The 17412-nt window shown below is 40.9% G+C and overlaps 1 protein-coding gene across 1 annotated transcript in view; it reads right to left on the minus strand.

Moving 5' to 3' along the window:
* The window catches only part of LOC309548329 (rho guanine nucleotide exchange factor 18-like), a 176289-nt gene that overhangs the window by 59611 nt on the left and 99266 nt on the right, over positions 1-17412 (minus strand). Inside the window, exons 12-16 of the mRNA XM_082248268.1 lie at positions 12755-12933; positions 10254-10339; positions 9941-10129; positions 7489-7614; positions 1304-1389 (exon numbers count right to left, since the gene is read on the minus strand). Coding sequence (XP_082104394.1) covers positions 1304-1389; positions 7489-7614; positions 9941-10129; positions 10254-10339; positions 12755-12933 — 666 coding nt within the window. The remainder of the gene's footprint in view (positions 1-1303; positions 1390-7488; positions 7615-9940; positions 10130-10253; positions 10340-12754; positions 12934-17412) is intronic.

The following is a 17412-nucleotide window of genomic DNA, read 5'->3' on the forward strand; positions in this document are numbered from 1 at the left end:
GGACCCCCATCATAGCAGACAAGGCTGACTGGCACCCCGCAAGTCCTGCAGCCTCACAGAGGGGGTCAGGTGGATGCTCCAGGGAATTCATTGGTTAACCTGGAACTGCCCAGAAAAATGTGCAAAATTGCTGTGAAAAACACCAACCCACTGCTGCACCAGCGGTACTACAAGTCCCAGTGCACCAAAATCGCCATAGCAGCAAGACAGAGCCAAATAACCCCGCAGGGACTCACTACCCCTTCTGCGGAGTGTCAGGCTGCACGCCGTGCGGTGATCAGAGAAGAAGAGGAATTTCATAAAACTGCCACTAGAAATGGGAAACTACAAGAAAATTGCCACTGGACTACACAAACATGACCGCCGATAGATACAGCAGCCACACACAACAAAATGTCGGCTGCACGCGGCTCCCGGGACCCTCCAAGAACCACCAGGTACGTCTGGACAGCAAGGGGAGCCCCGCTAGGGACCCCCACAGGACTACCCCCAAAAAAGGCAGTGTTTCTCCCGCCGGGCGCCGGCGGTGCCCCACTCCTGCTGCCCCCGGCCCCCAGGTACAGAATTGATTGCAGTTCTCACAGGAACAGTAAATAATAAAAAGAAAACATTTTGTTTAAAAAGGAAAAAATGCTAGGACCCGAGATCTCAGCAGGGAACTTGGTCCTTATTCCTGACTAGGCAGAAAAAAAACTGAAGTCCTATACAGGAAGTGGGAGTATAACCGCTGGGACTGCCCTATAGGCAGAGTCACATTATTTTTTCTGCCTAAGGTCCTCTTCCTATGGAGAGCAGCACAAAACCATCCGTCAGGAAGATATGGAGCTGTGTCCATCAATGAACGAAAGAGAAATATATACGTTAGATAAAATGTAAGTAGCCCACCTTGAAAATTTGTCCCAATCATGTAGTTCCATTAGAAGATAAAACAATGCATGCACACATCATCTGTCCTGACATCAAGGAGATGCCAGGGAAACCATTTATGCTGTGCTTTTGGGAGATGTCACTCTCCTCTGGCAGCATCCACTCGAACAGATGTTAACTATGTGCGGTCCATTCGAATAATTATCAGCTGTCCCAGCAACTACTTGTCTGTGCATAGCATAAAAAAAAAAAAAAAAAAAAAACTACCATGTCCCTGAAAGTTAGGCTGTACTATTATAACAGTTTCAGAGGAAAGATTTAGAATAAAGATGGTCATAGGCAATTGGTCTCTTTAAATATGTATACACATTCATGCACTCATTTGCAAATGCATACATTTTACATGCAACTAAATGACATCTTGGGATACTTTTACCTCACTATCCACAAGGTCTTGAACGTGGCTTTCTGAGCTAGTGGATGTTGTACGTCGCTCTTTGCCCTTCTGATTAAAGCTGCCACCTTAAAAAAAAAAAAAGAAAAGAAATTTTAGACTTCATACATAAATGGTTTTATTTATAGTTACAGTGTGTACATGTTAATGTAATAACTTCCTTATAGAGGAAGTAAACTTCCTATGCATGCCTTTACCTATAGGTAAGCTTAAAATAAGCCTTACCTATAGGTAGTATAAATCTCTCCTAAACGTGTACCGTTTAGGAGATTTTTACATTACATGCAGCCAGTGACATTATTGGTGCATGCGATCTGAAGGAACAGCCTCGGGTGCCGTTTCTTTCTGGGCCTCGTGCCGTGAACAGGAGCTTCATTCTAAGGTATTACATAATGAGCTAGTATGCGATGCCCAATTCTGGGCCATGTAAAAGTGCCACCTGTAAAAGTGATTAGGCTGCTGTATAGCCACTTGCATCACTTTATCACTTTTACCTTGTGCAGAATCGGTGGCTAAACAAAATGGTGCCTGAAACAAGGCTGCAGCTTTGACTGAGCTATCACCACTCGCATCCGAGGATGTACGGGTACCTCCTAAGGACGGGAAGCAGTTACAACTGAATTCTGGGCACAAAAGCTTTCACTTAAATATATTCCACAAAAACCACAATGGAAATAAATCCCTTTTATGAGCACCAAAAGCCTTTACAGACCCACATATTACCTTGTAAAAGCATCAGTAATATTGCTGTGCTATACACTGAAAACACAGGGAGCAGAGCTCTGGTTGGGACCCAACAGGTCCAACCACTAAGGCCCCTTTCACATGGGTGGACTGATCAGGTCCGCCTGTCAGTTTTTCAGGCGGACCCAATCGGACCATCTATTATATAGAGTGGTGGATGTATATGTACATGTGTCCATTTTCTACCGTCGAGATCTAATTAGATCCGCTAAAAACAGATGGATGGGGATCCCCATTTTTCTAGCGATCCAATCGGATGGCAGTCGGTATAAACGGACAGGCGGTGTGTTGACATCCGACCACTCAGAGGAGAGCGGGCTGTGTCTGCTCTGCACAAGTGGAGGGGACACTGACCTGTCACTTGCTCGCTCAGCAGGAATCAGTGCACAGATCCCCTGCTGAGCAAGCGGATCACAGCCAGAGTCCGCTCCATGTGAAAGGGGCCTAAAAACTGCTTGAAAAAAACGACATGGATACAAGACCAGTCACCCTGCACATGGAAGAGAGCAGCCGTGGTTGGTCTGTTTAACAGAAAGCTCCTTTCACTGAGGCAGTTTCATGTTGTATTACTGCACACAACTTGAAGACAGACAAAGGAAAACAAGATTCAAAAGTACACATGGGTTTCTTGTTTTTAGACAATATTTGTTTAGTCTGGATTACAATACAATCTCCAGTTTAAGTCCTATACTGTAATCCCAGTTCTATTCAAGTATTACTTTACCACTTCTTCCTCTAACACGCTATCTTAACACTGGACTGCTCTTCAAATTCTACTGCAGTAACTTCAACTATGTGGTAAATTGCAGTTCTTAGCCTGGCATGCAGCTTTCAGCATCAAAAGAATTAAAAAAATTAACCAATTCCATACCGCAGTACGTCATATGACGTCCTGGGCTTTGAGTGGGGATATCTGAACAATGCCTGCAGCTGCAGGCATCATTCAGATATTTTTTTCAGCCAGTGATTCCCTGCACTGATTTTGTAAAAGGATTCCTCAATTCCAACCTCTTCGCTTTGTTTTTGAACCTGAAGGTCCACATCCGGTGTCCATCACCTGTGACAAATGTCCTGGAACATCCTCGGATGTAGGAACCACTCCCACAGGTCCAGGTAACCATTGATTTAAATGACAGAATTCTTGTATTTGCTTTTAGTAATGGATCTTGCAATGTGTGCAGCTTTCAATGCATTTTTTTAGGGATAGGGAAATTGGAAAATATAAGGTGGATATAAAAAGTCTACACACCCCTGTTAAAATGTCAGGTTTCTGTGAAGTAAAAAAAATGATAAAAAAGATAAATCATCTCAGATTTTTTTCCACCTTTAATGTGACCTATAAATTGAACAACAAACTGAAATCTTTTAGGTGGAGGGAAGTAAAAAAAAAAAAAAATAATAATAATAATAATATGGTTGCATAAGTGTGCACACCCTTAAACTAATACTTTGTTGAAGCACCTTTTGATTGTATTACAGCACTCAGTCTTTTGGGGTATGAGTTTATCAGCATGGCACATTTTGACTTGGCAATGTTTGCCCACTCTTCTTTGCAAAAGCACTCCAAATCTGTCAGATTGCGAGGGCATCTCCTGTGCACAGCCATTTTCAAATCAACCCACAGGTTTTCAATCGGATTCAGGTCTGGGCCCTGGCTGGGCCATTCCAAATTATTAATATTCTTCTGGTGAAGTCAATTCTTTATTGATTTGGATGTATGCTTTGGGTTGTGGTCATACTGAAAGACAAAGTTCCTCTTCATGTTCAGCTTTCTAGTAGAGGCCTGAAGGTTTTGTGCCAATATTGACTGGTATTTGTAACTGTTCATTATTCCCTCTACCTTGACTAAGGCCCCTGTTTCAGTTGAAGAAAAACAGCCCCAAAGCATGATGCTGCCACCACCATGCTTTACTGATATCTTTTGAAATTATGGCCAAAAAGTTCAACCTTGGTTTCATCAGACCATAACACATTTTCCCACATGCTTTTGGGAGACTTCAGATGCGTTTTTGCAAAATTTAGCCGGGCTTGGATGTTTTTCTTCATAAGAAAAGGCTTCCATCTTGCCACTCTACCCCATAGCTCAGACATATGAAGAATACGTGAGATTGTTGTCACATGTACCACCCAGACAGTACTTGCCAGATATCCCTGCAGCTTCTTTAATGTTTATGTAGGCCTCTTGGCAGCCTCCCTGACCAGTTTTCTTCTCGTCTTTTCATCAATTTTGGAGGAACGTCCAGTTCTTATTAATGTCACTGTTGAGCCATATTTTCTCCACATGATGACTGTCTTCACTTTGTTCCATGGTATATCTAATGCCTTGGAAATTCTTTTGTACCCTTCTCCTGACTGATACCTTTTAACAATGTTATCCCTCTGATGCTTTGGAAGCATTTTGCGGACAATGGCTTTTGCTGTAGGATTCGACTAAGAAAATAGCAAGAAAGACCTACTAGAACAGCTTTATTTGGAGTTACTCAGAAGCACTTTAAATTATGGCAGGTGTGTACTGACTCCTATTTAACATGAGTTTGAATGTGATTGCTTAATTCTGAACACAGCTACATCCCCGGTTTTAAGAGGGTGTGAACACTTTTCCAACCAGTTTTTTTACTCACTCGCTCCCCTAAACCCCCCCCCCCCCATTTAAAAGATTCCAGTTTGTTTTTAAATTGAGTTGTACAGTTTATAGGTCACTTTAAAAGGTAGAAAAAGTTCTAAAATTATTTATCTTTGTCTTATTTTTTTTACATCACAGAAACCTTACATTTTAACAAGGGTGTGTAGGTTTTTTTTTTTATTTGCACTGTGGGACAATAATACTGAAAGGAAATCTAATAGTTTGCCATTTTCACATGAACAGGAGTAAAAGGTAACGTTTACCAAAGGGGACATTTGTTATTGTAACAACTCATTTCTCCTCATTTCCTGTTCCATCAAATGTCAAGGGAAGTAAAAGGAAATCTCCCAAATAATGACACTGTACTAATGACACTGGCTGGGAAGGGGTTAAACATCTAGGACGATCAAAGAGTTAACTTTGTGCCTAGCCAGTGTTTTTGTGTACACAATGTGATGCTTTCACTAGGGGAAGAGATGGATTCTACATAGATGACACAGGATACAGGATTGTCCCTTCCTTCATATCAGAACTGAGATAAGACCTTGCATATCTCACTTCTGCATTTTTTATTTTTTTCTACTAAGGATCTGCGGGTGCTGGAGGACATCAAGTGTCTGGGACCCACAGATCAGCTGTGCACGCCCCCTGCAGACGTAAATGCAAAATCAAGTATATATACACGATTCTGCCCACAGCTGTCGCCCTGTATCAGTAAAAAGTGCTGAAAGGCGGTCAGCAAGTGAAAATTTAACCAATATGCTTTATTACTGCACCCTACATTTAGAAACATCAAAGAACCACTTTCTCAAATGGACCCTTGTAGCTCTGAAATTACTGTATTCATGGACTAACTGTCTTAAAAAAGCAAACCGGTTTCAGCTACACTGGATTGGTAGCATTTGTGTCTATACAAGTGCCACCACTTGATTGTCCCTACCAGTACTTTCCTGAACTGGATATGCCATGGTGTGCAACATGGTATAATCTATAGTAACATGCAGCAAATGCGATGAACTTAAACCCAAAAAACAAAAGGTAAAATGGCACTTTCTGCATATCTTCAGCCTGCTGCTAAATGCAGATATAAAAAAAAACAAAAAAAAACAAAAAAACACAATAATGTAAATAAGCCCTAAGGTGGATATCAGATAACTTAATTATCCAACTGCACATAAACATGAATAATATAAATAGTTATGTTACGCATGCTTGAGTATATGACCTGCACAAACCTATAGCAAAACATATCTTGGGTTAACCACTTAAGCCCCGGAAGGTTTTACCCCCTTCCTGACCAGGGCCTATTTTGTGATTCGGCACTGCGTGACTTTAACGGACAATTGCGCGGTCGTGCGACGCTGTACCTAAACGAATTTGATGTCGTTTTTTTCCCACAAACAGACACTTTCTTTTGGTGGTATTTGATCACCTGTGCGATTTTTACTTTTTGCGCTATAAACAAAAAAACAGCGTCAATTTTGCAAAAATAATATTTTTCACATTTTTTTATATGAAATTCCCCCCCCCACCCCCCCCCCCCCCCAAAAAAAGTAAAAAAATCAAATTTTTCAAGATTTTGGGCCAATTTTTTTTTTTTACCATATGTTTGGTAAAAAAAAAAAAAAAAAAAAAAAAAAGCACAAAAAGCATATTTTGATTAATTTGCACAAAAGTTATTGAGTTTACTAACTCAGGGAAAGATTTTTGTCATTTTTGTTGTTTTTTTTTTAACGCGTAATGGCGGCGATCTGCGTTTTTTTTTTTGCGGGACTGCGACATTGGGGCAGACAGATCGGACCCTTGACTGACATTTTTGACACTTTTGGGGTTACCAGTGACATTTCTACAGTAATCAGTGCTATACATATGCACTGTTACTGTAAAATTACACTGGCAGTGAAGGGGTTAACTTTTTTGAGAGGGAGGGGTTATGTGTATCCCTAGGGGCGTGATTCTAACTGTGATTGGCTGTGGCTTGAGGTGTAGGAACAGTGATCAACGGTCCTACATAGTAGAACCGTATGATCACTGTTTCTACACGGGAGAATGACAGGCGGCTTGTTTACATCAGCCGCCTGCCTTTCTCCCTCTGCACCGACGATCGCCGAGTGAACACGCGCAGGAGGGGGGTCCGTGACCACGCAGGAGCGCGCCTCCGGCGGCGCGAGTTTGCTCCCTAGACCCTCACAGGCTAGCGACGTAGATCTATGTCACTCTGCCTGTGAGGGGCTGACCGCCGACGTAAATAGTCGTGCGGCAGTCGGCAAGTGGTTAACATACTAAAGTACAGCCAACACTATTTTTTTTTATAGAATAGGTAGCTTACCCTACAAGTACTTGCAACAAGTAGCAAGGTGAAGCCTCTACAAAATTGCCATCACTATTTGTCTAACAATGGTCATCAGGACTAACAGAGATGTCGAAACTCCCGAAAAGTGACAGACAGCATAAAGCTACCAGATTCTATTCCTTCTCTTCTTCATCAAAAAGTACAAATTAATAAATAAAAAGTTTGGATTTTACTTAAATTGCAACCACTAAGGACTACAAAAGTTATCTTACAAGTCAAAGATATCCCATAGAAAGACCGCTGTGTCAAATTCTTAAAATTACAGGTATCAATGCTTTTCTAATATTTATAAGTACTTTAAAACAAACAATATGCAGCATTTCTTTATCTTTATTTTGTTAGTGAACCAAGTCAAAATTAAATAATTATTAGTGAACAAAACATATCTTTATTGTCAATCGGCAATGCTTTCACTTTCTTTGATTTCTTATTAAAATTCATTCTCACTTTTTGAATGTCCAGAGCGGTCATAACCTCCAAATGTCTCTGACCGTCTTGGTAATACACAAACACCTGTGCTGGTATCTTCATGTGGATTGGAGAAGAGACATAGCATGGAATAGATCTTTTCAGCTGCAAGAATGAAGAAAGCATTTAAAGCGGAGTTCCGGCCACAAAAAAAAATTTCAATAAACATATCCCCGGGAAGTCAGGGCTAGTACATTCCACAATGGCTAGCCTCTGATCTGTCCCGGTTCGCACTTACCTGCAAGAAGAAATACTTACTTTTAAAATTTCTTCTCCAGCGTTGCCATCTCTGTTGTGGGCAGCTGAAGCCAGCGCGATCCTCTTCTGTGTCCTCTTCCGTGTCTTCTTCTCCCAGAATGCGCCTTCACCGGCCCCGCTCGTCACTTCCGGTGCGGCACCGCATTCCTCCACAGCTTCTGGGCATGCCCAGAAGCTGTTTAGCAAGGAATGCGGTGTCGCACCGGAAGTGACGAGCGGGGCCGTCGCATTTATTCCTGGGAGCGATGACATTCAGCTCCCAGGAATCATTGCAAACCGGACGTGACGGCGCGGGCCGCGGCCGCCGAGGGAGGAAGTGGAAGACAGGTGAGTATATCTTTCTACAATTACAAGGTAAGTAAAAAAAAAAAAATCCTAACTATCCATTGCTGTTTCAGGTGAGGAAAAGCAAGCGGATGGCCACAAAATCGGTTATGTCGATTTTGTGGCCAGAACTCCGCTTTAAGTCAGGACTGACTAAAATGACAAAAAAAAAAAAAAGTCCTTTCTCCTTTGTAACATTTGTACTTTTTTTACAGTGGCTACATAAAGAGCAATCAGCAAAAAACACATTTCAATGAAAGACACAGAAAACAAGCAGTGCTATTAGGACTTGTGCACACTTGACAATTTTGAACGCTTAACACTACTATAGCGTTAGTATGGGCATTAGACTCGCTTTAATGAGCTTTAGTATGAGCGTCAGTCAAGCCTTTTACAAGTGTTAACGAGGAGTTAAAAATGCTCCCCAAACGCCCTATGGGCAGTCCCGAAGCATTTGACGAGAGATAAGGCGTGTTAAAACTGCTCTACAAACGCCTATTTCATTACAGTTAATAAGCAAATCCTAACATCCCCCAACTACCTGCCAGAGCATTTGCGAAGCATTACCATAGACTTGAATGGGAGGAGTTGAAAGGCAAGGCTTTATTATTGAAGCGATGCTAGCGCTTCATGTTTTGATAGTGTGAACAGCAATATGTGCTTTCTATTGTATCTTGTGCATAGGCCTCTCAAACGCCTGCTTTTATTGCCCGTGTGAACTTCCTATACTATTGTCATAGTTCTCAATTTAAAACTATCTGAAAACAAATTTAAACCACTTCTGGACCAGAAGGATTTGCCCCCTTAACCAATTTCAGACTGGAGAATTTGGCTGCTCAATGACCAGGCTCTATTTTGCAATTCGGCACTGCATGAATTTGACAGACAATTGCACAGTCGTGCGACGCTGTACCCAAATAAAATTGATGTCCTTTTTTTCCCACAAATAGAGCTTTCTTTTGGAGGTATTTGATCACCTGTGCGATTTTTATTTTTTGCGCTAAAAATAAAAAAAAGAGCGACAATTCTGAAAAAAATGTTTTCACTTTCTGCTATAGAACATTCCCAAAAAAAAAAAAAAAAAAAAAAAAAAGGTAAAGATCACATTTTGGAACATTTTAGGCCAATTTGTTTTCTGCTACATATTTTTGGTAAAAAAATAAAATAAAAAATAAAAAAGATCGCAATAATATCTGATTGGCTTGTGCAAAAGTTATTGCGTCTAACTATGGGAAAGATTTGTGTAATTTTTATTGTTTTTTTTTTACTAGTAATGGCGGCGATCTGCGTTTTTTTGCGGGACTGCGACATTGCAGCGGACAGATCGGACCCCTGACATTGACACTTTTGGGGGGACCAGTGACATTACTAAAGTAATCAATGCTAAAAATATGCACTGTTACTGTATTAATGACACTGGCAGGTAAGGGGTTAACACAGTAAGTGATCAAGGTAACGTTAACACAGTAAGTGATCAAGGGGTTAAATGTGTACCTAGGGGCGTGTTTTAACTGTATGGGGTGGGGCTTGTGAAAGGATCACAGAGACCTATGATCCTACATAGAAGGATCACAGACACTCATTCCAGAGAGAAGAACAGTCAGATGTGTTTACAACAGCTGACCGTTGTTCTCTGTCAGCGGGGAGCGATCGTGGGTGGCAGGTGGCAATCAGAGCCACCTGCCCCGTGCATCCTAGTCCCCGCTGACGAGCAGGCGCGCAACTGACGCAAACCTACGTCAGTTTCCGCAGGAGGGGCTGTCTGCCGCAGTGAAACTGTGGCGGGCGGTCCGGAAGTAGTTAAAGAATGAGTCTTTTTTTTTTTTTTTTGTGCATTTGTTAACAATACCTTCTGCTATGGCAGAGAGGAGTGTGCTTTCCCCTTGTAGGCTGTCCGCAATATCAGATCCAACAAAAAGTCTCATCTTGGATCCTTGAGTAGAATCATCAAACCCATATATGTCAGCCATGTCTATGTAAAGTTGTAGCTTTTCACTCAATGTTTGCATTATATATGTATCCTTCAAATTCAGACGCTCTGCATGAGAGAAAAAAAAATACAGGAATAAAGATATGATACATACTGTGTATTTGCCATCTTTAAACTCATTTAAATAACACATTAGTTTAGAAAAACAAAATTAATTTAGATTTTTATTTACCTTCATAGTCCTTAATTCTAGCAGCGCGCTCGTATGCCTGTTTCCGTTCAATATCTGCTTCATTTATTTCTTCTTCATCTGGACAACTTAACAAAAGAATAGGTCATTTTAAATAAACTGACAAGATAAGCATAGTGCAAGTAGAGATCAATAGAATAATTCTATATAATAACCACTTAAGCCTTGGAAGATTTTGCCCCCTTCCTGACCAGGCCCTATTTTGCGATTCGGCACTGCGTGACTTTAACGGACAATTGTGCGGTCGTGCAATGCTGTACTCAAATGAAATTGACGTCCTTTTTTTCCCACAAACAGAGCTTTCTTTTGGTGGTATTTGATCACCTGTGCGATTTTTACTTTTTGCGCTATAAACAAAAAAAAGAGCGTAAATTTTGAAAAAACAACAATATTTTTCGAATTTTTTTATATGAAATTCCCCAAAAAAAATGTAAAAATCAAATTTTTTTAACATTTTTGGCCAATTTGTTTTCTGCTACATATGTTTCGAAAAAAAATTGCAATAAGCATATTTTGATTGGTTTGCGCAAAAGTTATTGTGTTTACTAAGGGAAAGATTTCTATCATTTTTGGTGTTTTTTTTTTTTAACGAGTAATGGCGGCGATCTACAATTTTTTTTGCGGGACTGCTACATTGCGGTGGACAGATCGGACCCTTGACTGACATTTTTGACACTTTTAGGGTTACCAGTAACATTACTACAGTAATCAGTGCTATACTTATGCTGTTCTTACACAGGGGAGAATGACAGGCGGCTTTGTTTACATCAGCCGCCTGCCTTTCTCCCTCTCCACGGGGAGATCACGAGTGACCGGCGGACATCGGGTCCGCCGGTCACTCTCGCAGACTGCTTAGGGAACGAGCGGGAGCACGCCTCCGGCGACGCACGCTCACCCCCTAGAGCCTCACAGGCGAGCGACGTAGTACTAAGTCACTTTGCCTGTGAGGGGCTGACCGCCGCCGTAAATAGTCGCGTGGCGGTCGGCAAGCGGTTAAAGATGGGGCTAGCCAGAGCACTAGAGTTTAAAACGCTGTGCAGTAAATTAAGGTATTATTCATAACGACATATTAAAAAGTTCTGTTAGGGCACTGGGGTTCCTGATAGAAATCAGTAAATATTCATTGCGGTAGGGAAGCGGTTATACTGGGATCATGGTTGCGACTACAACTAAGATCCTGGTGTCATTATTTAGGGTCGGCAATTCTCTTTCCATTTAAAAGTACTTAGAGGGGTTGGGCAGCCACTGGGATACTTTTTTCAGGTGGCAAAATGGGGTCCCACACCCTTCTCGCCACCGCCATAACCAGGCTCTCGCAAGCGATCGGAAAGCCAGGTAACAATGCGGCCAGCGGGATCCAGGTCTGGCGTTGCAGTGAGAGAAACTGAAGCTGTTCCTCTCACCGTGTGACATCAGAATCAGCGACGACTATTTAGTCACTTATGGTCCTTGCTCATTGTTTACTGGCTGCATAGCAGCCAATGAATCACCCGATCAGACTGATCTGTGTCTGATCGGCTGCACTTGAGCCCAAGGGAGATAAACAGGGTGTCCAATCTCTAGATAAAGAGTACCTGTCATTGCTATTGCTGTCAAAAGGGATGTTTACATTCCTTTTGACAACAATAAAAGTGATTTTTTTTTTTTTAAACACACTAAAAAAAAAATAAAACAGAATAAATGTAAAAAAATAAATAAATAAAACAGAATATATGTAAAAATAATGTTTCTAAACAGTGATCGCACCACACGTCAGGCATCACTGCTAACGTCCGAGCAAGAGCAACAATTCTAGCACCAGACCTCCTGTGTAAATCTAAATTTGGTAACCTGCAAAGGCTTTTAAAGTGTCACCTATAGATAATTTAAAGTACTGTAGTTTGACACCATTTCATGAGCCTGCGCAATTTTAAAGCATGATATGTTAGGTATCTATTTATGCGGCGTAACATCATCATTCATATCATACAAAAAAATTGGGTTATAGATTACATTTTATTTATTTTTTTTATTCATTAAAGTGTATTTTTTCCCCAAAAAAATTGTGTTTGAAAAACCTCTGTGCAAAAACAGTGTTCCATAAAAAAATGCAACACCTCCTATTTTATTCTCTAGGGCCTCTGCTTAACTGCTTAAAAAAAAATATATACATATAATGTCTAAGGTTCTAAGTATTTTTCTAGCAAATAAAAAATAGCTATTTACATGCATGTGAGAAATGTCAGAATTGGACAGATATTGAAGGGGGTAAATGAAGTACCATTTGTGGTCCAAAAATCTATTTCTGCTTTCAGCGGTTTACTGCATTACTGAGAACAATATAAGGACTCAAATGGCGAAGGGCAGCAAAAGCAATTCATATAAAGATTCGTTCAAGAGGCCAAATGAAAATCCTAGTGAAACATGCTGTAACATGAACTATATTCAGCAAAGATATAAAAATCCTATATAAATCAGGGACCCATCAGACTGCCGTGGTATACCTTTCCACAGCACCACGAATTAGTGTCATCCAGGTATTCCTCTCTTCTTTCGAGGCAGTATGAATTTCATACATCTCTGGGCCTTTCAGTGAAGCACTTATGAGGAACATGGCCTTTTCTTCATTAGCCACCTCTCGGACTATCAGCTTTTGTAATGAAATAACAGGAGGTTTGGCATCCTAGAAGATAAAAGCGTTTGTTTATATAGGTGAAGAAACGGTATCAGCTAAACAGCCTTTTTTTTTTTTTCTTTAACAAAACATCCATACAGTTTCGAATATTTTGTGACTTTGCCTATGTTTATTAATTTGAAGTGATACTAAACACTAAATAGACACCAATTATTCTCAAACAAAAATCTATACACTATTACTAAGTGATAGTAATCCAGTAATCCAGTAATACAGTGTGTGTGTGTGTGTTGAGTTGATGCTGAGGCTGCGTATAAGCTTTTGAGTTGTCACGAGTCACGACACACACACACACTGTGTTTAGTTGACTGGCAATGGCAGGGGCAAACACAATCGCAGTGAACCTGGAACATTTTATATTTTTTACAGCTTTTCTGGCACTGGAGAGATGGAGAATGGCTTGTTTTCAAAAATGGTCCATTCACATAAGTGAATTGATAATTATTTAAGCTTAAGCTTATATTTGTATAACTCCCCTCTAGCAGCCATCAACTCACTTCACTTGAGTTGACTTGCAGTTGCAGGGGGAAACAAACATCACGGTGAACATGGAAGTTATGCAGCAGTGCACTATTGCCAGGTTCACCTTTGATATTTGCTACTAGTCAGGAAGTGCTCTGTTTTGTAAAGGACAGGTTATGGCACACACCTGGAATTTATTGCAACGCATGTCTGTCTGCTGGTCTGTTGTACTCTGTAGCAATAGCAAGTGTAGGGGGTTCCCTCAACCAAACAAATACTAAAGGTAAAAGTGTATCTAGACAACTGAAGGCAAGCCAGGCAGCCACGGTACAGGAAAGGACATCCTTGAAAGATTAAATCAATCATATATTGAAGCGTAAAACCTTGATTAAATCTTTACTGGATCACAAATACACACAAACCTGACCTAACCTATATGCCTTGAGTTGTACCAGTGTGCCAATGCCAACCTTTCTTCAGTTCTCATGATTCTGATGCAGACAATCGTGTTGTGTGTTTTTTTGTGATCCCATGAAGATTTACTCAAGGTTTAAGCTTCAGTTGATGATTTACTCTGTCAAGGGTTTTCCTTCCTCTAATGGTGGCTTTGGCTTGGCTTCAGTTGGGTTTAATCGTGGTAGAGACAGAGACTGCCTGCAGGATTTATATATAATGTTTGTGGGAATTTATGATGACCATTTTCACAAGAATATTAGCTTGGCTGGCTGGCTGGCTTCTTCTATCTTGGCTTGCCTTTAAAGTACAACTATAGGCAAAACTTTATCCAAAATCAAAAAAGTTTTGCCTTTAGTTGTACTTTAAATGGTGGTAGACCTGACTTATATTAATATTTTCTTTTATGAAGCAGTGAACTGCACTACTACAGTTTTTTACAAATTTTACTGTTACTTCTAGTAAAATACTAGTGTTGTTGTCTGTCTCTGCTATGCTGTTTGCATTTTCAGACCTTCCTATATGTTTGCAGTGCAAGTGCACTAAAGTATGCAGGGCTTGCAGGCCATGACAGGGTCCAGGAAAGTGTCCTTTGAAGCAAATAAAAATAAAAAGGATTCTTTTATTTGTGACTGCTTGATTGTTTGTTTTTTTTTATAAAGTTTTGAAAACCATTGGGCAGTGGGCTGGGCATGGGCATTGGGCAGTAATCGTGATGCATCGCGGAATCGAATCGTATCGAATCGCGACCCTAATAATCGTAATCGCATCGAATCGTGAGGTAAGTGAAGATGCGCAGCCCTAATAACCATCCTCTATTAGGAGGTCAGATAACAGCAGCAAAAAGGAAGAATTTGAAGATTTGGAGGAAGCGGAGACCAACAGATGGTACTTTTGTAATTAAGAATACATACGGTATTTGAATTGAATGGTTTTAAATTAGAGTTTATTGTTACACTTTAACCACTTACTGACTGCCAAACATACAAAAATGGACTAGGTGGAAGTGGTTATTAGAAACTGGTGCCATTTTCTTCAGCCCCCTTGTGATAGCAATAACTTTAACCACTTTACCACTGAGTACCGTAGTACTACTGCGGCAAAGTGGCTCGTTATCGTCTGACGACGTAGTACTACGTCGTGTATTCAGTCACAGCGGGAGTCGGGCCAGGGGAGGAGCAGCGGCGATCGCTTCTGCTCTTCCCCGATCGTTGGGGATCTAGTGTGGAGATCCGCCTGCTTGTGTAAACACAAGCGGGCGGATCTCCCAAGTGACAGGCAGGGTCAGATTGCAGGGTTCAGCATAGCTGAACCCTGGATCTGTCCTTGTGTCACACAGTCACCCCCCCCCCCCACACGTCAGTAAGCACCAGGCATACATTAACCCCTCCCTCTCCAATAAAATTAACCACTTCCCTGCCAGTGTCATTTTTACAGTAACAGTGCATATATATAGCACTGATTACTGCAGTAATGTCACTGGTACCCCCAAAAGTGTCAAAAATGTCAGTCAAGGGTCCGATCTGTCCGCCGCAATGTCGCAGTCCCGCAAAAAAAAAAAAAAAAAAAATCGCAGATCGCCGCCATTACGCGTTAAAAAAAACACCAAAAATGACAGAAATCTTTCCCTTTGTTAGTAAACGCAATAACTTTTGCGCAAACCAATCAAAATACGCTTATTGTGAATTTTTTTACCAAACATAGGTAGCAGAAAACATGATTTTTACATTTTTTTGGGGGGAATTTCATATAAAAAAAAAAATGTGAAAAATATTGTTGTTTTTTCAAAATTTACGCTCTTTTTTTGTTTATAGCGCAAAAAGTAAAAATCGCACAAGTGATCAAATACCACCAAAAGAAAGCTCTGTTTGTGGGAAAAAAAGGACGTACATTTTGTTTGGGTATGGCGTCGCACGACTGCGCAATTGTCAGTTAAATTCGCACAGCGCCGAATCGCAAAAAGTGGCCCAGACATAAGACAGCAAAATCCTCTAGTCGTAAAGTGGTTAAATAAAAAAAAAAAAGAAGAATTCAAAAAATAATTGAAAAGCACCCATAACCCAACTAACTGAATGCAGCATCATTTTTTAAATTTTACCAAAAATTGGGTATTATATTGTGTTTGAGTATACTAAAATTAATTTTAGTGTATCGTTACCTGAAAATGTACATTTGATAAAAGGCTGTGCAAATATAGTTTGACATAAACATTTGCAAAAGCCACCACTGAATTCTCTATGGCCACTGCTTTCAGGAAATATATCATGTCTAGGAGTTCCAAATAATAGAAGAAAAAACAAAAACTGCATTTTTGACTTACCGTAAAATCCTTTTCTCTGAAGTTCATTGACAGATGCAGCTCCATATTCTTCTTAACCATTGGGTAATGCTGCCCCCTACAGAAGGACACTAGGCAGGAAAAAAACTTTACCGCGCCTATGGGGCAGTCCCTGAAGGCATATACCCACTCACTCTACTATGGGATTCAGCTTTGTTGCAAGCAGTGTCAGAAGTAAAAAAAAAAACAAACCCACTCAGAAATAGAGGGGCGGGTGCTGCGTCTGTCAATGAACTTCAGAGAAAAGTATTTTACAGCAAATCAAAAATCCATTTTTTTCTATTGTTCATTGACAGACGCAGCTCCATATTCTTCTTAACCATTGGGATGTCCCAAAGCAGTATTTGCATGAGGGGTGGGAAAACCACGTAGAGAAAAAACGTAATCCCCCAAAGGCTAAATTTAGCCAACCAGTTAACATAAGATAAAACACAAGGAGCTCAACCAGGAACTGGAGCTCACCTAGAAACAACATACACCTTCAAAGAAAAAAAAATTGCTCTTTTAAAACAGCAGCCTGTAAAACCTTGCGGCCAAAAGTAGCATCCGAGGATGCCAACACATCTACTTTGTAGAATTTAGTGAACGTGTGCACAGACGACCAAGTTGTCGCCTTGAAAACTTGTATTACTGACGCCTGATGGCGAAAGGCCCAAGAGGCACTAAACGACTGATTAGGTCGAAGTACCACTTAATATCGGGACCACCAGAGAAGGAGAACGGCAGGACAGCGCCGCCAATTCAGACACTCTGCGGGCAGAGATAATAGCCACCAAAAAGGCTACCTTCTGTGACAGTGTAAGCAGAGGAAATCTCCCTAAGTTTTCAAAGGAAGGTTTTTGAAGAACAGACAGTAACAAGTTAAGATCCCACAGAGGTAATGGGGACCGTATTGGAGCAGCCACATGACGAACTCCCTGGATAAAAGTGTGGATCAAAGAATGCGTAGCTAAAGGGCGTCGAAAAAACACTGCCAAAGCCGACACCTGGCCAAGGCCAACCGCAGCTCAACCCCTCTTTGGAGGAAAGCCAATATCCTAGCCACTGAAAAGGAGCGTGAATGCACCATAATTGATTCACACCATGAGATTTACGATCTCCACGTACGATGATAAATCCTCCTGGAGGTAGATTTTCTTCAACAGTGTAGGAATCACTGAGTCAGAAAGAGTCAGAAAAGACCCCTATCCTTCAAATCCTGGCAATCAACAGCC

This window comes from Pelophylax lessonae (genome assembly GCF_965119305.1).
Source record: "Pelophylax lessonae genome assembly, chromosome: 1".
NCBI lineage: Eukaryota > Metazoa > Chordata > Amphibia > Anura > Ranidae > Pelophylax > Pelophylax lessonae.